Raw genomic sequence first — 21,295 nt, 5'->3', positions numbered from 1 at the left:
TTATGACTATTTTAATGATTGGTATGAATATACAATTTTTTTTACATTTTCTTTCTCCTTGCGTGATTGTCTGCTGAATCCTTTGCTGTTATTATGTAAAAAAATTAGTAAAAATCCATCTTTACCACTTAATTACTTAATAACTCGCTTCCTCTACCTCTACTCTCTTCACCATAAATGCAGATGATACATTTGAGGCCACTTTAAGACGTTGAATTGTCAAAATGTCCTGCTATCTCCCAGCTCATATTTCATGAAGTGCTCAGAGGCCAAGTGGTTGAATGGCTAGTTCTGTGGTTGGAGAAAGCTCTGTGGAGATATTTTAAGAGTGTGGGCTGAAGTCTTTCTTCTTCTCAGAGGCCTTCTGAAGAGGACTGGCCTTCTGCCCACAAGAGCCAGAGAGCAGCCCTTAATCTTTCAACAGCTTGTCATTTGGGGTTTTTATTCTGCAGCTATCCTGGGAGTAAGAAAAGGCCAGTTTGCTCTTTCCTGTGTGGACAGAAAACATTCTAATGAGCATTATACTGTAATAAATACTGACATTTTTATAGAAATCAGTTTACATTTGAACCTATTTATACAGATGAGTATTTTAGTGAAGCAGTCTGAGTAACATGCAACAACACCACTGTCCCACCTGGGATTTGAACCCATGACTTTTCATTTATGAGCTCAAAACCTCAACCACTACTTCACACAGCTGCAGGTAAGAGTCTGTTCGAGGGGCTGGTTGCTCAATTTTTAAACCGTCATAAAATGTAAATGAAGAAGTTTTCATCTGAACCTTATATTAGAGTTAGCTAAGAAGAAGGTGGGGGACCTTTTCTGCACATGCGTTTGTGTTTCTGGGGTACTTCTGCTCAGAAGCTGCTATAAAAAAATATCTCGTATCAAAGCTTCGATGTGCCAGTTGCCTGATTTTGGTGTTGGGAGTTGCGAAATTATTGTTGCACTTTGCAGGCACTCTGGACCCCAGCTCTCCTTACGCCTTGATGTCGCCTGGTCAGCGTTCCAGCAACTGGCCGGGCTCGCCCCAGGTGTCCGGCCCTTCGCCAGCCGCTCGCATGCCGGGGATGTCGCCAGCCAACCCTTCCCTGCACTCCCCCATACCTGACGCCTCACATTCCCCTCGCGCCGGGACGAGTAAGTCTCCGCAGACCAGAGCTGGGCGTCTTTAAACGCCTCTCCACCGCTGGGCGTAGCACTCGCATGTCCTGCAGTCGCTCGTGATGGATAGCTTCCCCTAAGCCGAAGAGGGCTTTAAGCAATGAGTAAAGCCTGTCGAGCACCATTGCTGACTATTGTTGATTTCCCCTGTTGGCATGGCTAGTTTCTGTTGATTTTGTTTGGGAGTACATGAACTAGCCCCCTCCACTCGGTTATCAGGCTGTAGCTCCTCCTCCTTGTGAGGGTCACAGTAATCCGGAGGCTTTCGCAGAAATGCGGAGCACATGACTGCTCTCGCCCTGTCCGAGACACCAGCCTCTTATTCTTCTGTTTTCCAAATGTACCATTCAGGGGGCATAAGGGGAGTGAAGCGAATAAAGGCCACTTTATTTGAGTATATTAACATTCCTCAGGACATATTAAATGAAATCTATCATAGAGAGACCTTATTTTTTCCCCGAACACAAATCTTATGTTTCATGGACACATTTTCCCCTGAAGTGACATCCTTTCTTTGGGGTTGTGTTCCAGGCTCCCAGGCAATGCCGACAAACATGCCGCCTCCTCGTAAGCTACCTCAGCGCTCCTGGGCGGCCTCCATCCCCACCATCCTGACGCACAGTGCCTTGCATGTCTTGTTGCTGCCATCGCCCACCCCCTGTCTGGTGCCTGGCCTGGCTGGCAGCTACCTGTGTTCCCCGCTGGAGCGCTTCCTGGGCTCGGTCATCATGAGGCGTCACCTGCAGAGGATCATCCAGCAGGAGCCCAACGTAAGCGGCCCTGTCCCCCCCCCCCCCCCCCCGCGTCTGCCTTCCAGAAAACCGCCCGTCTCCGTTACCCAGGGCCCCATCGCCTTTTTTGTCTTCTCATCCTGTGCCACGCTGTTGGGAGTGTGGTGTTGCATCTAACAGATGAGATCTAACAAGAGATCGTACTCTAGCTCTAAATCCTTAGGCAAGCTCCTCTTCCATCCTGCTGGCAGAGCACGCTTTCTGGGCCTGCTGTCTCTTACTGTGACAGTCCTTCTCCGTGATGAGTCTATGAATCTTATTTCAGAATGCATTTGAAAGATGGTGCAAGATGAAGACGATGACTTCTAAGTGTGTTTGCATAAAGTGGCCCTAAACAGATTTGTTAGTTAAGTGTGACTGGTTTCTTGTTAATTCTGTTTGCTCTTCTTCCTTCTTGGCCCATTATAAATGAATTATTTGACTTTGAAGAAGAATGTAATAGACTATTAGTGCATATCACTAAGGTGGGAGAGCCCTAACTCACATTCAGGATCAGTAGCTTATAGATTAGTTCCTGTTTTCGCTCTTTTGCCTGTTGAAATTATTCTAACACTTTGTCATGTTCCTACACCCTCTGTTCTCCCTCTGGCTCCTGTAGCTCCAGATCGTGAATTCCAATGAGCCAGGGGTGATCATGTTCAAGACGGATGTGCTCAAATGCAGAGTGGCCCTGAACCCCAAGACCTACCAGACCCTACAGCTCAAGGTGACCCCTGATAACACAGGGCCTTGGTCCCAGGAGGAGCTGCAGGTCTTGGAGAAGTTCTTTGAGACCAGGGTAAGACTGCAGGCGGTGCTCGTGAGTGGTGGGATTTCTGTTCCTGTGCAGCATTGGAGACCTGGGGAAAAATTCCAGAGAGCAAAGCTGTAGGCCGTAAATGTGAAATATTACTGGGCTTATGCGTGTGGCTCAATAAACGTTCTTGACCGCCAAGCTCCAAAACTAGAGCATTTTTTCCCTCCTTTTTTCCCTCCTTTATGCTTTGTTCTATGGGGCAGAGTGTAATTTAGTTTTGTCAGATTTTTAATACTAAATACTGTATTGCTTTCCTTTGAGTGGCCAAATTCTCCTTGATTTAGTGTTCTTTAGTGTAAATAAAGTGATGAGAGTCCTTGTTTATATATAGACATTTCAGCATTTATTATGCTTTTGCAGGAAGGTCATGTAAAACATAAATGTGTAGCAGTCTAAAATTCTGTCAGTCTTTTGACTATGATCCTGCTCCCCTCTGTTAAGATTAAATCTTCCTCTAACTGTGTATATCATATCAGAGTTTAGGTTTTGTGAGTTATGTTTGTATGGCCTGTTTGAAGTCCTTGCCATTAATAAAATGGTGCAGAAAAAGTTAAAAATGTTTAGATGGTTATTTGGAAAAAAAAGTTGAAAATGGATTAATCGGTCAGGATTTGAAGCAAATTGATTAATCCCATTTATGACCAAAGCAAGTACAGGATGAATAAGCTGTAAAAGACATAGCATACTATGTAGTATGGAGTGTGTGCTGGTGTGACTTGGTTCAAGAAAATGCTGCTTTGAGCACCACAGAGCAGCTTTGTGAATCAAAATGAGTGGAAGATGAAGTGAACCACTTGGAGAATTGGACAAAAATATCTTAACCTTAGAACAGTAATTCGTTAAAACTGGTTAGCGGAACTTCTACCAAATCATAGGCAGTTTGGGCTGGAATTTCTGTCTTGGGCCAGAACTTTGTGTCTTATGCTCTGTTATTTGTCTCTCTCCTTCTCTCACAGGTTGCTGGACCACCCTTTAAATACAACACACTAAATGCCTTTACCAAGCTCCTAGGGGCTCCCACACACATCCTCAGGGACTGTGTACGCATCATGAAACTGGAGCTGGTAAGTGCTTTTGCTGTCAGGTAAAAATCTTCATTTCCCACGTGTTTGTTTCATAGGATAATATGATGGAAAACTGGCAAAGTACTGTAAGTTCATCTGCTTTTTCCAAAACAAAGGAAGCCAGTTTTTGAGAAATTTAAATATATATTGTTCATCATCAAACAGAAAACATATATCATTCTACGCATATATGTTTTTAGATACAGCATATTGATTTTGGCTATTGAACATATGTTTTTGACTGACTGTGAGGCAATTAATTGTCTTAGCGTTGATCTGGCATAGGTGACAAGCTGATTTCACTAGGCTTGATTTTCAACAAATTAAGAGAGAAACAGGAAATATGCTTCCCTTATCAAGAGATGAATGCCTTTGTGTCAATATGTTGGAGACTTAAAAAGCAACAGTGCTGACTGTTTTGGGATGTTCCACAGCTAGGAATTTCTGATGTGGCAAGATGTTCCAATTAAACAGTCTGTCCATGATGAGTGAACGATTGAAGGAAGTTATGGGGAGACCATGAGTCATCACACCCTTTCCAGATCAGTTCATTATAATCCAAGTGTGACAATCTGAGAGGGCTGTCTGTTGAGTATGGAATTCCACTTGTAGTGAGTGATGACCACCTGACTGCCCTGTATCAGGAAGTCCTGCTACCTCACATGTTTGATCTTCCTGTGGTCTCATCCTAATATGATAACACTGCAGCAGGACAAAGTTGTGTGGAGATGGGAATGTGACCGTTTCCACACCTGAACCCTGTGGGGATGCACATTGTTTGATGATCTAGGACAATGTGTGGCATTTTGGATTCAGAGACCGGGCTCTATGAGAAGAATAGTACTGAATCCTACAGGACAGCATCTGCATCCTGGCGCAAAGCTTGCAATGCAGGCGTACAGCTTGTATTGCTTCCAGATGTTCCGAATAAATAATCCTTACACTTGTATAGAGCCTGTGACTTTCACAGTAGACTCCCAGCCAATCAATGACAAATGTTACTCAACAAAATTAACTTGGTTTCCATTCTGTAAGATATCTGCTACGGCAAGGGTGATTATCCTGATCACTGAACTTGTTGCAGTTATGCAGTTTCTTTTGATGCTAAGTGCATGTGCAGATACTTTTCCCATTGTTAAGTAACTAAATTGTACAGTTGTTTTACTGCAGAAATGTCACATTTAAAATGAGGGCTAATATTTTAAAGCTAATTTTCACTTAATCTTTAGACTTTCTTGGGGGGGAAAAAGGTCAACTGTATTACTGATAATGTAACAAAGTTGCGATTTTAATACTTTGTAGCCTTTTGCGTCCTAAAAGTGCAGTTAGGTAATGAAGAGTTAGAATTGGTGATAGTGTCAAGTTATTTAGATTGTCAACATCGAACGTAGTCTCTTAACTACTAGTTAAGTAGTAGTTAAGAGACTAGAAACGTCCTGTAGAAATAGGACATCCAGGGATATTCAGCCTGGCACTAAATCAGTCCTGCGTTCTGTTCTGACCCAGTTCCCAGACCAGGCCACCCAACTGAAGTGGAATGTACAGTTCTGCCTCACCATCCCACCCAGCGCCCCGCCCATCGCGCCTCCCGGGACCATCGCCGTGGTGCTCAAGTCTAAAATGTTGTTCTTCGTAAGTAAATCAGCCTTGACAGCTATTCCGTGGATCCAGTGACTGGGCTACAGTATAAAAACCTCCCCACCGCCTCCATATCCAGCTATTGGTGGAGAGGTTTCTGAACAAGGCAATGGGTTAGAGGTTATTCCATTTTAACACTGTTGCAGGGAGCGTACAATAAAAATGGGAAACACCCAAGTCAATGAGGCACACCAAAGCAAGGGCTTCCACACAGCTCTGGCTCTTGTGGTAAATAAGCAAACAACATCCCAGCATGCTTAAAATGTTGGACATGCCTGGCTGTGTGACCAAGCTCCAGTGACCAAGACAGCTCAACCTGCAGATGTTTCACATACAACAGTGACCAAGGTGATGTCAGCATGGAAATGGAAGGGAAACAGCAGCAAAGGGCAACTGGGCCGGAAGCTCCCACTCCAGGATGGTGATATCTGGGCAGTAATTTGAAGTGCTGTGCAACACAGACGAGCAAATTCAGATCACTTTGACTTCAAGTTTCAGTCGGGGATGCGAGCTGTCATTTTCATCCAGAACAACCCATTGGGAACTCCTCAACAGGGACATGATACCATAGTCAGGAACAAATGTATCATCGCACCAGGTTGTGCATGTTTGTGTTTGGTGGTGTAGCAGTGGAAATATATGATTAGATGACTCATCCTTCACCATCGTTTCTCTAAATGGTGTCAGTCTAAAGAACTCCAAGCCCAAGTGTTTGGTTCCACTAGTAAAAGTGTTCAGGTGATTCTTGAATGCACCGGGGTGCATTTTTTCTCTTAGAAGGCAAGGTCAGTGGTGCCAAGTGTCATTCTGGTAGACATTCTAGGAAAGAGAAGCTGCAACATGGGGTGAAGATCATTAGTCTCCTCCACTCATATCCCTCCCTGCCTTCCTCTTGTCTCCCCCCAGCTCCAGCTGACCCAGAGGCTGCCCGTCCCCCAGGAGCCCATCAGCATCATCGTGCCCATTGTCTACGACATGGCCACTGGGCTGACGCAGCAGGCGGACATTCCCAGACAGCCCAGCTCCTCAGGGGCCGCCGCCCTCATGGTCAGCAGCATCCTCAAGAGGTTCAACGAGATGCACCCCCCCCGGCAGAGTGAGTGTGCAGTCCCATCGCCACATCCCTCCTCCCCTCAGCCTGCGGTTGGATTAACTGATTAGTTATTTCACCCGTTGTTCTCCACCTCAATCACTGGCTGTTTTACAAGATGGGGAGGGGTCAATAGAAATCACCAGCAAGCACATTTATTACACATAACGACATTTTTTCTTTCACATTGCTCCAAACCTGTTTGAGATAATACCTATCACAGTCAGAACAGAACTTGCTGTAATCCAGAGATAGTGTCACAAAATGGATCAGACTGCACAAAGCAATATTTGATTTTTATTCTTGAGCATTAAAACATAAAGCCTAGACATTCTGACAGGGATGCTAATGGAAGCGTGCTCCTCATAGCACTGAAGCAGATGTGTAGGTGAAAAGATTTCCCAGAGCAACCATTACTTGCAGATTTATTGTCTTCATTAAATAACGTACAGTTGCAAATGAGGAAGCCATTTAGTCCGTCTAATTTGGTTGGTAGTATTTTATGGATCCAAGGATCTTATTCAGGTGTTTCTTGAAGGAAGACAAAAGTACCTTGGACAGCATCATAATAATAATATCACTTTATTAACCCTTTACAGTTTCTTGCATTAGGAATTATCTTTTCGCATACCCCAGTTTGCTCTCCATGAGACACACACAGATAGGGAGAGAGCCTGGGGACAGAGCGCAGGGTCAGCTATTGTACAGCGCCCCTGGAGCAGTTGGGGTTAAGGGCCTTGCTCAGGTGCCCAACGGAGTAGGATTCCTCTGCCGGCTGCGGGATTTGAACCGGCAACCTTCTAGCCACAGGCACAGATCCTTAGCCACAGAATCACCGCCCTGCATGCGTGTACCTTGTTCCACACTCCCATATCCCTTTGGGTAAAAGACATGCCTGCTGTTCTATATGCACTTTTGTATTGTACTAGCTAGACAGCTAGATTGAAATGCACGTCCAATCTTTTTCAGTTTCATTGTTCCTATCTAGAATATCAGTGCAGCTATCGGTCTTACAGGAGAAAGACTGATAATGTTCCTTTTAGAGTTTCGCGGTGTATAAACATTGTTGCAACTATAGCCCGCTGGCATTGTATCACTGGTCTGTTTGCTGTCTCCTACAGGTGAATGCACGATATTTGCGTCTGTTCATGAACTGATGGCAAACCTCACACTGCCCCCTGGTGGACGACCGTAGCACATCTCGTGGTGTTCAAGAAACTGGACTCTGAATCCATAGTGATCCGAGGGCGTCAAGCATAGCGGGCAAACTGATGTCTAAAATAATTCCACGTTCCTCAGACTTCAGATTTTGAACTTTGCTGCGTCGGCATATGGCAACTTTAAAAAAAAAAAAAGAAGAAATGTATTAATGAAAAAGTAGCCATAGAACACTTTAAAAATAAAATTCTACAGCAAATCAATGGTCTCCTCTCTTGAGGCAGTCCATGTCTGAACTAATTCAAAGAGCTAAATGAAAAGTAAGATTTTATTTTTTCAGAGATGCACTTCTTAAATAGGAAAAGAAATGTGATAGTTGGTTTTGATTTGTTTACCTGCAGCCGTATTTTGTTTTTAATGCAGTTTCAAAGAAACATCCAGCCTGATATCCTCTTTGTATGAAACTTTATTCGAATTCCTTTTTTTAAAATAACCGCAACACTGATGTCTGGGGTATTTAATATTGCATTCTTTATTAGTACTGTATTTAAATGTCTTTCTTTTAAATGTCATGGCTTAAATTAAACATTTACATTCAAACCTGCCCCTTTGAATACTGTAAATCTGTGACAAACTTTATAATTAAGCTGTATTTTATTACGAGTGGATTTCTGTCTTGAAGGAATCCGAGGCCTGTTATAGCCCCTGGGGAGGGAGGGGTATTTAATAAACAGACAAAGAAATCCAGTCTCGTGTGTGATCTTTGACCAGACCCATCATTTTCAGTGCCATCTTGTGCTTTGGGAAGTGCGGGGTCCCTGAACTCACGACTGCTCTTGTGAAAGGGCCAATGAAGTTACATGTTGAAGTTGAGCCGCCGATTGAGGATATTTCTACAGATTGTGCAGGGATCTTTCACCTTTGTTGCTCAAAAATATATTTTTCTTTCTAATGATGGCCCAAGAAGTGTTTTCTACACGTTCAAATAAAGTTTTAGTCTTCGATACTGTTACCTTTATTTAACTATGCATATGCGATTTGCCACATACTGTGTGAGATCTCTTTTACTGAAGTGTAGGAACATTGCTCTTAGTGTATGTATTTTGCTTGTAGTGACCCACTTAATCCATAACTCATTTCCACCCCCAAAATGTGCATCATTTAAATGTAATTTTACCATTAAGAGCAGTCTGGGTAGACTTGGAAATGCCTAAGCGCCTATACTTTTTAACTTGTGACTTTATCTTTGAAATTTTCACTCCAATGACATTTTGCGTTACAACGCAGGTCACCGTCAGCAAATAAGACGGATCAATTAAAAAAATGCCACTCCAATTTGCATTGTGAATTGTCATGGCATATTTTTGTCCAATAATAAACTTTTTTATATAGCGCCTTTAAAGGTGTCTTCTCAAAGCGCTTTACAGGATGACAATAATAAATAAGAATACACAAGATAAGACACAATTACAATTACAGCAATGCAACAATTACAATAAAGGAGACCATGGAAGGTGGTACTAAGAAGAGCAGAGGGGTGAAGAATGGAACCAGTTAAGTAAAGGCTTTTCTGAAGAAGAAGGAGTCTGGATTTGAAGGAGTTTAGAGAAGGTGACTCTCTGATATCCTTGGGCAAAGAGTTCCAGAGCTTGGGGGCATAACGGGAGAAGGCCCCGTCACCCATACAATGTAGACGGGCTTGGGGGAAAGTAAGGAGGGCAGGATTTAAAGAGCGGAGGTTGCGAGGTGGGGTGTAGGGCGATAATAGTTCAGACAGGTATTGAGGTGCCAAGCCATGCAGAGCCTTATAGATGAGCATGAGGATTTTAAGGTCTACACGGAATTTGACCGAAAGCCAAATTCAAGGACTCCAGGACAGGAGTAATGTGAACACTTGCACTAGACCTGGTCAGGATTCTGGCTGCTGAATTTTGGACATACTGCAGCTTGTTCAGAGTAGATTTAGATACCCCAGCGAGTAGAGCATTGTAGTAGTCAATTCGAGAGAATATAAATATGTTGATCAGCTTTTCAGCCACGGTTAATGATAGCATAGGGCGTAGTCTTGGGATATTTCTAAGGTGAAAAAAATATGTTTTGACAGTATGCTGCACATGTGGGTTGAATGTTAAGCCAGAATCGAATATAACCCCAAGATTTTTCAATTTTGATTGAAGCTCAAGTACAGAGCCATCTACAGATAGGGTTCAGGACTGGCTTTACGAAGTTGATTGGGGGTACCAATAAGCATGACTTCAGTCTTGTTGCAGTTAAGATGAAAGAAGTTTTGAGTCATCCAAATTTTTATGTCAGAGATGCAATTAGATAGAATAGAGACAGCCACATCATTGTCAGGTTTGGTATAGATGTATATTTGAGTATCGTCAGCATAAAAATGAAAGCTGAGGCCATGTGATCTTAAAAGCTGACCAAGTGGGAACATGTAAATGCTGAAGAGCAAGGGGCCCAGTATTGAGCCCTGGGGGACACCAGACTTGACAAGACCAATTTCAGACCTGTACCCATTGAGAGAGACAAAGTGACAGCGATCAGTGAGGTAAGATTTAAACCATTTGAGGGCAGTGTCAGAAACTCCAAACACAGTCTCGAGACGAGAAAGTAAGATGTTATGGTCAACAGTGTCAAAAGCAGCACTGAGATCAAGAAGGATGAGTATGGAAAGAGTACCAGAATCAGAAGCTATTAGGAGATCGTTGGTGACTTTGACCAGGGCAGTTTCTGTGCTGTGAAGTTGACGGAAGCCAGATTGGAGGGGTTCAAAAAGGTTGTTTGTCATGAGGTGGTTATGTAACTGAAGTGTGACAGCACGTTCGAGAATTTTAGAGAGAAAGGGTAAGTTGAAGATGGGGCGAAAATTGTTAAGATTGTCGAGAGCCATGTTAGGCTTTTTTGGCACAAGGGTAATGGCAGCAGTTTTGAGGACCGTTGGTACAATGCCAGTCCTCATGGATTCATGTATAATATTGAGGACAATGGGACAGAGAGAAGAGAAACAGGACTGGAATAAAGTGGTGGGAATGGCATCTAAAATAGATGTGGTGGGTTTCATGCGTGTAACTAGTTTGTTGAGGGATGCTGAGTCAAGAAGAGAGAAACTGGAGAGAAGGGAACCAGAGAAGTTGGATGAGGAGGGAGGAGGTATGGAAATGATATGCGTAGTGGAGAGAATGTGATGCCTGATGTTGTCAATTTTAGAACTAAAGAAATCTAAGAATGTGTTGCAAAGTTGTGATGAGGCAGTGGTAGGGCAGTTTGGCTTGAGCAGTCTGTTGATGGTGGAGAAAAGATGTCTGGGGTTGTTTTGGTGATTTTCAATGATGTGAGAGAAGTAGGTGGATCTAGTAGACTCTATAGTAACCTGATATTCAGATAAGTAATCTCTCCAGGCCTGATAATGAATGAGGAGAATCATAAATGTATCCGGTATGGTTAAGTTTCGTTGTAGGACTGAAAATTGAAAAACCGTTCACAAAAACTAAAGACGGTTTGCTTTTCAATTCCTTTCTAAGAATTAAAAATGCTTATAAAGTTAGATCCTTAAGGAACAAATTCTACCCACTGTCTCTCTCTGCAGTGGAGTCAGCTACAACTACAAATCCCATCATCCATTTCATCTGACAAAATTATGACACACAACAAAGATCGTAAGACGGTAGATACTAAAACCCAGGAACCTTTAAAACATTCAAAGAAATAAGTAGAAATATTCTATAACATACATACGAGTTTATCCTAAACAGTTTAAGTGCAAACCGAACGAGTTTTATACGTGAAAATGAAATGAAAGTTGTCTAAGTGTCTCAGAAGCCAATGGTACTACGTTGTTTTCCTGCCAGGACTTCGGAATCTGATTGGCTACCCCAAGGTTTATTAAAAAGAAAAGTCTCTTCCTATCGTAAAACACCAGGCTGGAGAAGGGCTCAATGCAGGCTTGTTGCGGATCTGAAGTTGTTAAAACAGTGCTAGCTATTATGTAGGCGGAGACGGGCATCTGTTGTCCTGTCAGGGAATTTCCGCAGAACCGTTGCCGAAAAACCTTAAGATAGCTGGAGTTTTATTAACGATCATCCTGCTCAGGTCTTGAAGGAACACTCCCTTTTGCGATGGTACACGAAGAATTAAGCGCCCGTCTCAATGACATCGGTTACAAAAACTGGCTGAAGGCAGGCTACTGCCTTCTGAAGCTGAGAGACGGGTTGCACGGGTTCGTCAATAATGAGACGAAGACTTTCCACGGGAGGCTGATCGATAAGAACCCCGTACTGCGGCGGGGATACACTTGCAGACACGGGTGCCGACCTACGGGCAACCAGGTGAGCTAGTCATGCAAAAATGCGTCTGTCGAGCGACAAACAACAGCGCGCTTTCAGACTTAAAGTGAGATATGCATCAATTCGCACTTTAATATGCGTGTAGTTAATTAGCAGGCTTATGTAGTACTGTAGAGGGTAGAGAGTGTTCAAAAACTGTTCTATTCAAACATCAAAAGCAGTCTGGAGGTGATTTTAGATCACCTGTTAACGTCATTTTACAGGGTTTACACTGATTTAAGAAATTAGCGTACTGAAAGAGAGAACATGCAAGCTCCGTACACAGGGCACACTATACCCGTGACACAAGAGCTGCGATGCAGCATCGCTAACAACCAAGGCGCCGTGCGAGCCCTGGAAAGCTTCAGTGCACCGTTTACAGAGCTCAGCGCTTCTTAAACAGCCCCGTCCTTTACCACAGGATCGCTGGGATGACTGTAATAAGATCTTTAGTACCCACCTCCAAAGCGATTCTGAACGATGCCGCACCTTCCACTCTGAAGTTCTGCTGTCTCGCTGCGGGGGAGGGGGCGCCTTATAAAGGCTTTAGTGAAGGCGTCACATTCGGTCTCCTGGCGACATAGGAGCTTCGGTGACGCAGACAGATACGTCATGAAACATCTTTGCTCGGGCTTTCTGTAGCACTAGGACATGGCCTGTTAGTGTCTGTTGAGCTACCATGAATGATCTAATCTCTCGGCGTCTCTTACTGTATGAATTTGCGTTCTGGTTTTACTGCTGTTTATCACTATCGTGCGTTTATATCACCGGGCGAGAGCTACAGATATTTTTCCATTTCCCAAGTTTCAATGTTAAATAATGTTGATAACTCTCTAAATCAGAAAAGAATAACTATACATTAAATTTCCGCATTGATTTAAAACAATCCATCCAATTTCTATCTGCTTTATCCATTGTAGGGTCTGGATAAAGTCCTTTTTTGGCAAGCAATGGGCACAAGACACAATACACAAAAAAATGTCCGTGTCAGTGGATTGTAGGAGGAAAAATGAGCAATTGGAGGAAACCCACACAAACACAGGTAGAACATACAAACTCCACGCAGATAACGCTTCAGGTCCAGAATTGAATGCAGGGTCCCAGCTCTGTGAACCATATCACCTTAAACCACTCCGCTTATCTTCATTCAATATTCTCCCATTTGATTTGGAACTGATTTTTGTTTTTCGAGCCTGTTGATTCTTTAGTTTGGATCTACTGCTTTTTCCATTCACCGTGTTCCTCCGGCCTCTAGCTCCACTCCGTCTGCGGGCTGTGTGAGGAGTGGAAGAGGGAGATCCTCAGGCATCACTCCTACAGGGCAGCGAACATTAACTGGGGCAACTGCAAGCCCTGGCTCTGGCCTGCTCAGCACTGGGAGCTCGCGAAGGTACAGTCTAGCTAATCCTTCCTCAAAATTAATCCCTATCTGATAATCTCAGGTCAATTCAGTTTAATTGTCATATTCACAAGTGAAATGAAATACGTATGGTGCAATGAACTGCTTATTATTACTTATTGTCACTTTTATTCTCAGTTTTTTATTACTTATTCTCACGTATTTTTACTTATTCGTACTCAAGAATATGTCCCACAAAAGCCAGCTCATTAATCTTGCAGCCAGGGCTGCCAAGTGCTCTGTTTTGTTATACAAATACCTGGCGTGGTTCAGTTTTGGCATTAAAGGACCTTGAACCTTCTGGTAAGTTAATTACCCGATTGATGTTTTAATTGCTTAATTAGTCCAAATGGCGTTATATACCTGTTGACTGCCCCTGGTCTGTGCCAACGGACTGATATCAGTGTGCAGAGTTCAAGTACGATGAAATGCGCCCATAAAAAGACGGTTTGAAAACGTCGGTTTGAGTCAATGGTACAGGTAGAATTCAATAATCTGCCAGCTTGCAGGAACGAGGCATCTCAGAATGTGGGCGTTCGTGCCTTCATGCTCCTATAATGCTTACCAGAAGGAAGGGGGGAGAAAAGTGAGGAACCAGGGTGATTGTTATCCTTAGCGATACTCCCAGCCTTCCTGCGACAGCGAGTTGTAATAACAGTAGAGGGGGGCTATGTTAAGAGAGAGATGTTGTTTCTTGCTAGTTATTTTAGAAACCTGTAGGGCTTTTAGGGCACCTTTGTCCCTGTGGAGGAGCACAGAGAGGTAAGAGATCTGCTCTCCCCCTGCAGGCCTACATGCCCCGCGGCCAGGCGGACAGCACCGGGCCTGGGCAGTGTGACGCTGCCGCGCTGCTCAATCTCCTCGGCTGCTGCGATCACTTCAGCTTCCTCGACCAGCAGCAGGTCAGAGAGGTGAGTAGAGGTGTGGGATTCACAAGACAACCTTCTTGTGTCTTGTGTTCACAAGACAACCTTCATTACAACATTCACATGTAGTAATGTTGCTACATTACCTTTGCTTGCTGCCTTGTCTCTCTCACATCTGAAGAAGGCTCCACGGCCGAAACGTTGTGTTTTCTTTCTTCTTTTTTTTCAGCATGGAATAAACCTATTACTTGTTTCTTTGCAGCCTACGCATGCTGACGCAGTCACCCACCTAAATTAGTTCCTTTTTGTCTTTGGTTTCTGTGGCTTTTCATGATTTTTCCCAGGCTTGACATTCTATATCTTAAATAACGGCATCTACTACTGCCAGCTTACCAAATACATGGCCCTTATCTTACTGAGAAAGGACAGGCAGCATCTTTATATACATTTGAGCACAAAGCCTACGTCAAGCCACTAGACTGCATAGTTTGCAAAAACATACAAAAACAAGAAAATGATATTATTATCTCACTTCCCGGGCGTCTCTCTTATCTCTTCTTCATTCTTCAGAGCGCACATGCATAAACAGCACAGTCTGATGCACGGTATACATTCAACAGAGAGTGTAAATACTCCACTTTGTACAGATGTGATCTGATCCCCATCTTATTTTCAACTTAAAATGTATCTAACAGTCTAAGTCCCCAGGTTGAGTCACGACGAGTCGTAAATTATCAATTAATTAAAGTGACATCAATATCTTTTAAAGGAGTGATACATTTCTGTTCTGGTTCATTATATGTTGGTAATGCTTTTCAGGTGGGCAACGTTGGCAATGACTTTGTGCTGAGTAGCAATTTGTCTCGTTTGTCTGCCGAATAAGGTGATAAAGAGCCGGAACGAGCTGATGCACTCGTGCGAGATGAGGGTGTCTGCCCAGTGGATGGCTCGTTACAAAAAGAACCTGGAAGGTCTGCTCCTGGAGCTGAGATACATTCCGGAGATGGACACTGCTGGCCGAGAGATAAAGGAGGTAAGTGGTCAACGAAGCCGCTAATGTGAAACTCAAGGCCATGATAGAGCCTTGCTGAAAATGCTGTAGCACCCTTAATTAAAACATTTACAGATGTAGCCATTCAAATTTCGCGGTACAAACCCATACCGCACACAACTACGTACGAACCCCCGCGCCGTACCGCAGTACAGTACGTGATTGGCTGGACAAAATGACCGACAGGGGCACTTGTGGTGCATTGGTCGGTAGTGAAAAGATTTAATCATTTAATCTCTTTACTGTGCACATTTTAATCCTCTTAGTATTGAATATTTATATGGAATTTTACAACTAAAGGGAATTTTTAGTAGCTGAGCATAAAAAGAGAAGGAGCATAACGCGTCTGAAGGACTGTACCAGCCATATACAGTACAGTTTACATACAGTAATATGTTTATGTTTCTAAATTAATATCTTTTATGAGCATGTGAAAGGCATTTGTATGATTTGAAACAAATGCTTGATCAGATCAACGAAATGTTGAGGTGTTACTTTTTGTAAATGAAAAAATAAAGTATTTTCGTTTACAAAGACTGTTACAAAGAATGTGGACGAGGGTAATACTTTGAGTTTACAGCTTGTCAAAGGTCATTCGTTCTTAATACTATTAGTAATATCTTCCGTAAAAACTTTGATGCATAAAATATTTCTGCATAATTAAAATATTTATGATAAAGGTGGTAGGTTGTGTACTTTTGTCCAACTGAGCAATCTTGCTTTCATAAAATATACCAACTTTTTAATGTATAATGATTAACGTGCTGTAATACACAGTTTAAATGTAAAAGTCTAAAGAGTATACAACTTAAATTCTTAATTGAATAAAGATTGTCCCTCAGCAGTGATCGGGATTCGAAAGCGGGTGTTTTCTGGTGACAGCTCTAATGCTGTACAGGAGAGGTTAAGCTTTATTAGCTCCACCTGCCGGTTTTACAAGGTGATTCCAGATACTATTAACATAATCTAATTTGCATATGATATATTGCGGTGTATTGAGACACGCCCACCGCATTGTACCGCAGCATACCCCGCTCGTTTTGAATGGCATCTGTATACCTCTTGCATTTGATAAAATCTTGCATATCAGAAAGATACCCTGACACTAAAAAGTATGCAGGTGTGTGCCTGTGCTCTGAGACCCTGTGCTGCTGCCTGTGTGCAGATAATGGCTGTGGATTGGTCAGTTCAAATACCTGGAGCGGATAGCACCGATGGGCCAGAGGGCGCGTTTCCAGAGCTCGGCCACGTCAGCCTGGCGGAGACAGAGCTCCTGAGGGAGAGTGTGAAGGAGGTGCTCCTCTATTCCGGGGAAGTGAACCCCCTTTCTGAACAGGTACTGCCACTACACACACAAGACACACATAAACCCAGCGTGTCCTGAGAACCACACCGCACAAACACAGTGCATTGTCCTTCCGCTGGGGTCCTGCAGTTATTTCCTTACTGAGACTCGAGTACTGCATGCATGTTTATAGTATAGTTGTACATTGTATAAATGGGATATGTTCGTGAAACTTGCTTTTAAATAATACTTTTGGTCACACAAGATTTGCTTTCTACAAAACCCAGTTTTCAACAAGGCACTATTATATTTTCACTCAATCATGGTACTTAATGGATCTCATATCCTTCAGTGTATCTGGATAGCAGTTTCTATTCAAGAATCACACTGCAGTCAAAAACTTTTATATAAGGGGTAATGTAGAGTAATATGCACAGGCAACTGCTCATTGAAGATTTTGTGTTGCCCCTCAGCAGAACCTGGAGGGTTTGCAGAGGCTCAGGGATTTTCTGCAGAGCCACCGGGATCTGGAGGAGAGGTTTCAGGCGGAGGTCCAGGACCTGCAGTCTCTAGAACTGGAGTTGCAGAAGCCTGGATACAAAGACAGTGAGGACAACCGAGGCAAGGAAGCAGGTGAAGAGCTTTAGTAATTATTAATAGGATTTATTAACTGTGTCTGACAGAGAGTTTTATGTTGCGTGGAGAACTGTATTACCTGGAGTCACTTCTTAAGAATTTTGGAAAATTCCAGATATTCTATTAAGCATCCTATAGTGTTAGAAAAGAAGTAACATTTGGTAACACAATTCTTGAGTTGTTAACAAACCTATTTATTCTGCACTGAATCTAAGTCAAAGCCAAATAGTTTCTTCTTTACCGTGAAGCACTGTGCCAGAAAAGCTTGCTCAGGTGTAATGTGTAGGTATAACCAATCCTGATCCCTGATGGTTCCTGGTTTAGGAACGCTTTAGCATGTTGTAAAATGTGTCCAGTCTCCTCTGATTGCAGAGGCTGCTGTCTGTGGCCCAGCTGCAATAAAAAGACTTACGGAAACCACCAGGGCCAATTTTCCCAGAAGCCAATTAACTTGCCAGCATGTCTTTGGACTGTGGGAGGAAACCAGAGCACCTGGAAGAAACCATGCAAACATGGGGAGAACATACAAACTCCATACGCATAGTACTCCAGGTCCAGAATTGAACCCAGGGCCTCAGTGCTGCAGGACAGCAGTACTAACCGTGCCACCCCTGACATGACTGGTTGTCAGAATATGCATCAGGTGAATCAGTATTATATCACTTGATGCTTTTATGGCATGTAGTTGTCAGCCAGAGGGGTAGAGTATTTCAGGCTCAGCTGTCTGTTGGTCATCCTTGGAGACAGGCTTGTCCCTTGGTGCTTTCTGGAGTTCGTATACTCGTACACTCGAACACACCCCTTCGTACACTCAAAGTACGCTCTAGGTGTCTGTTACCCAAAAAGAAAGAATGCCTAGCAAGATGTAGCGACCAGATGTTCTTTAGAATAAGCCAGGGTTTGTAATCTACAGAAATAATAAAAGTGAAAGAAATAAACAACACTCATTTGCAACTTCCAAGTACACTGACTAAACTGCTCATTTTCTTTACTTTAAGCATTGAGAGCCACTCAATATAGGGGGCTATAAAGTTGGATAATTTGAAATAAAAATGTATGGTTTTTATGCTGTCTTGTCTTCTAGGTAGTGCTCCGCTAGATAAAGAATGACTGAAGAAGATATGGTAAGATGTACAGATGCTGTCACGATCGTAAACCCCTCCTCTTAAGGACGCTCCAGCTCTTCCTTGTTCAGTACTCATTCCCTGCACCTGCCTCCGGTTTCTGCCCCCCGTCCTATAAAAGCCAGATGCTCACTCTGTTCTGGGCTCTGCATTGGTTCCTGTACCAGGCGAGTCCGGGACTTTTGCTCAAGGCTACAATAATAACCAATAAGCTAGCTATCACGCCAAACTGTAGGCAATTGCTAAACTGATCACACATTGCTTGTGTGAGCTCTGGTATACTGTACATAAGAGTGAGAAAATCCCTGCTGGAACATAATCTCCTTGCTCGGCTTTCAAGTGTGTGTTTGTGTGAGAGCTCAACATTGTGGTACCTACTGTAAATCATGGTGTGAAATAGCAGTTTGTCCAAATTTGCATAAAAAGAGCTCATTTTAAATGAGACTGTATGAGCTGTCCAATAACTTGGAGACTCAAGGCATTGTATAATTCCTCATTTGCACAGCATATTTTCTTCTTTATGCACCTATCCCTGAATTGTACGTGGCATAATTTAATACTTTCTTGGGCATTTTTACTGTTAGGTGACCTGTGGAACAATCTTCTGGATTACATCCAACAATCCATGACTGAATACTGCAGTATTTTTCAACTGTACCTGATCGATACCATTGTCATGGGAAACTGTATCAGATGTCGACAACATTTGTACTGCGTGTCAGCTTTAAATAGGTGTTTTAATATGTTTTCTGCAATGTTTGCTCCTCTGAATAAATAATGTCTTTCAATCCTTGAACTGCCCAATACAGGGTGTATTATAATTATAATAATAATTGCTTACACTTGTAGTGTGCTCTCTGAAGGCACCAGTTCTGTAGGGCTTGGGCATTTACTGGGACAATTATTAATTGTAGCAGTAAATCACAAAATTAATTCTTTTGATGGCTTTAGAATCCAACCATGCGGTATAACTCAAACAACGCACACACACAGGTACTAATACACGAGGATACATTTATTAATACATAGAATATGCATATAAACCTAACAGATCTTATCGAGAGGGTTATCAGAATACAAAAGGTATATATTCAGTCAGTTACAAAGAGTTACATATATCAAGAGGACATACGTTCAGTACAGTATATCATTCATTTAGACCGTTTCGTAAATGAACTTGGTTATAACTTCTACATTACATACTCAAAACAAGTACATAACTCTTAGGAATTAAATTGATATCAACTGGTTGGGATAACAATTGAATTCTCGAGCTGTAATGCATTGAAGTTGAATATTCATCCAATCTCTGGGGATTCAGATCTCCTGCGTCTCAAAGAAGCAGTTCTGAATAGTGATTCAGCTGTCCAAAGTTCCGACCTGTTCACGAGGCTTGCTGCTGGTGCTAACCTCGGGTGGATCCTCTGGTTACTCTCTGGCAACCTCCACTCTAGACTCTTAGAACAAAGGAAAGTTCTGGCACTCGGACACACTGGTCGTTCCGTGGTTGTCCGGGCTGAGTCTCAGGATGGTCAGGAGGCGCGCTGCGAGAATGTCCTGCCCTTGGGAGCCTTCTGCTCCTGGGCCGTCCTGCCCTGGAATTCTCCTTTGAATTCCCTTTAGAAAAGTCCACAGAATTCCACTGAATCCTCTCAGGCTCTCTGTGTTGCCTGTTTTTACCTGGAGGAACTTCAGCTCGTTCATTGGCTGAAAGTTCCATGGGCATCAGAGTCCCACGTGGGTTACTCGGCCCTACCAGTCCCTGATTGGTTGATCAAGGTGAGATATGAGTCACTTACTCCTGACACTTAGGAATAGTTCTGCAGCCATAGTGCGCCAGAACGCTCACCACACATCAGCTATCAGTGTGGAGGAGAACAGAGTGATGAAGCCAATTCATAGATGGGGGTTATTAGGAGGCCATGATTGGTAAGGGACAATGGGAAATTTGGCCACGACGCCAGGGTTACACCCCTACTCTTTTCAAGAAATGCCCTGGGATTTTTAATGACCACAGAGAGTCAGGACCTCGGTTTTACATCTCATCCGAAGGACAGCGCCTGTTTACAGTATAGTGTCCCATCACTATACTGGAGCATTAGGACCCACATGGACCACAGGGTGAGCGCCCCCTGCTAGCCCCACTAACACCTCTTCCAGCAGCAACCTTAGTTTTTCCCAGGAGGTCTCTCATCCAGGTAGTGACCAGGCTCACACCTGCTGAGCTTCAGTGGGTTGCTAGTTGTGAGGTGCAGAGTGATATGGCTGCTGGTGCTAAAGAGTATTGTTTTAACGGTTGTCTTGGATGTCCATTTGATTTCATATCAGGCTTTGTTTTGGTCTGTTTGTTTTGTCAGTAAAACATCTCTTCTGCCAACTTGGGTAGAGACTGGCAGTACTTTGAAGAACACGTTTGCATGAAGAGGTCCAGCCTGATCACTTTGTACTAGCATTAAAACTTCGTCATCATCTTTTACTATATTTCTTGATTTCTCTTGAGCTTCCTTTGTTATTTGATATCATCTGTTATCATCTTATTCTTTTAGAAAAGTTAGTATTGATTGGTTCAGAAACATTCTCCAGGATAAGCCTCCTATTTCTTTGATGCTAGCATGCCCCAGAATAATGTACTTATGAACTGTAGGCCAAGACTGAAATATGACAGATGTGTAATACAGATAATTAAAATATCTGAAGCATTACACTGCTATACTTGTAGGCTGATTTTTGCAAGCACTTAAAATTTTGAATGTCTCTTTTTTCAGAGGAGACAGCCTGATGACAGATGATGGCCAGCATTCCAAGATGGGTCATTTTTGCTAAATTTGCAAAAAATCAATTTTATGTAGAAAACAACAGAACTGTAAATTTGCTTTTCAGAATATTTGAATCAAAGTGT

The 21,295-nt window shown here is 42.9% G+C and overlaps 2 protein-coding genes and 1 long non-coding RNA gene across 6 annotated transcripts in view; 2 read left to right on the top strand and 1 right to left on the bottom strand.

Annotated features, from left to right (window-relative positions):
* med14 (mediator complex subunit 14) overlaps nucleotides 1-8,447 on the top strand; it is a 40,444-nt gene extending 31,997 nt beyond the window's left edge. For both annotated transcript variants that reach the window (XM_088605004.1, XM_088604995.1), the window contains 7 exons: nucleotides 961-1,143; nucleotides 1,699-1,937; nucleotides 2,557-2,736; nucleotides 3,711-3,818; nucleotides 5,325-5,450; nucleotides 6,363-6,552; nucleotides 7,668-8,447. In XM_088605004.1, the coding sequence (XP_088461130.1) occupies nucleotides 961-1,143; nucleotides 1,699-1,937; nucleotides 2,557-2,736; nucleotides 3,711-3,818; nucleotides 5,325-5,450; nucleotides 6,363-6,552; nucleotides 7,668-7,741 (1,100 nt within the window). In that variant the 3' untranslated portion in view covers nucleotides 7,742-8,447. The remainder of the gene's footprint in view (nucleotides 1-960; nucleotides 1,144-1,698; nucleotides 1,938-2,556; nucleotides 2,737-3,710; nucleotides 3,819-5,324; nucleotides 5,451-6,362; nucleotides 6,553-7,667) is intronic.
* On the bottom strand, nucleotides 6,831-12,562 carry LOC148676217 (uncharacterized). The gene is made up of 2 exons (XR_015926271.1): nucleotides 12,496-12,562; nucleotides 6,831-7,884 (listed from the first exon to the last, which is right to left on the bottom strand). It is a non-coding gene; the product is annotated as an uncharacterized LOC148676217 (long non-coding RNA).
* Nucleotides 11,391-19,192, top strand: LOC148676216 (uncharacterized protein CXorf38 homolog). 3 transcript variants are annotated; one of them, XM_088605027.1, is made up of 8 exons: nucleotides 11,391-12,038; nucleotides 13,291-13,425; nucleotides 14,223-14,345; nucleotides 15,184-15,333; nucleotides 16,472-16,687; nucleotides 17,113-17,269; nucleotides 18,357-18,396; nucleotides 18,981-19,192. In XM_088605027.1, exons 1-7 carry the CDS (start codon nucleotides 11,829-11,831, stop codon nucleotides 18,380-18,382), a joined length of 1,017 nt encoding a protein of 338 aa, XP_088461153.1. In that variant the 5' UTR covers nucleotides 11,391-11,828; the 3' UTR covers nucleotides 18,383-18,396; nucleotides 18,981-19,192. The 3 variants fall into 3 exon arrangements, with proteins under 3 accessions (XP_088461153.1, XP_088461143.1, XP_088461160.1); XM_088605017.1 differs by having other exon boundaries at nucleotides 11,395-12,038; nucleotides 17,110-17,269; XM_088605034.1 differs by having other exon boundaries at nucleotides 11,405-12,038; nucleotides 16,517-16,687; nucleotides 17,110-17,269.
* Nucleotides 19,193-21,295: the final 2,103 nt, after the last annotated feature.

Source organism: Lepisosteus platostomus, chromosome 2, assembly GCF_059453375.1.
Source record: "Lepisosteus platostomus isolate fLepPlt1 chromosome 2, fLepPlt1.hap1, whole genome shotgun sequence".
In the NCBI taxonomy this organism is placed as follows: domain Eukaryota; kingdom Metazoa; phylum Chordata; class Actinopteri; order Semionotiformes; family Lepisosteidae; genus Lepisosteus; species Lepisosteus platostomus.
This window is presented reverse-complemented; position numbering and strand designations above follow the sequence as displayed.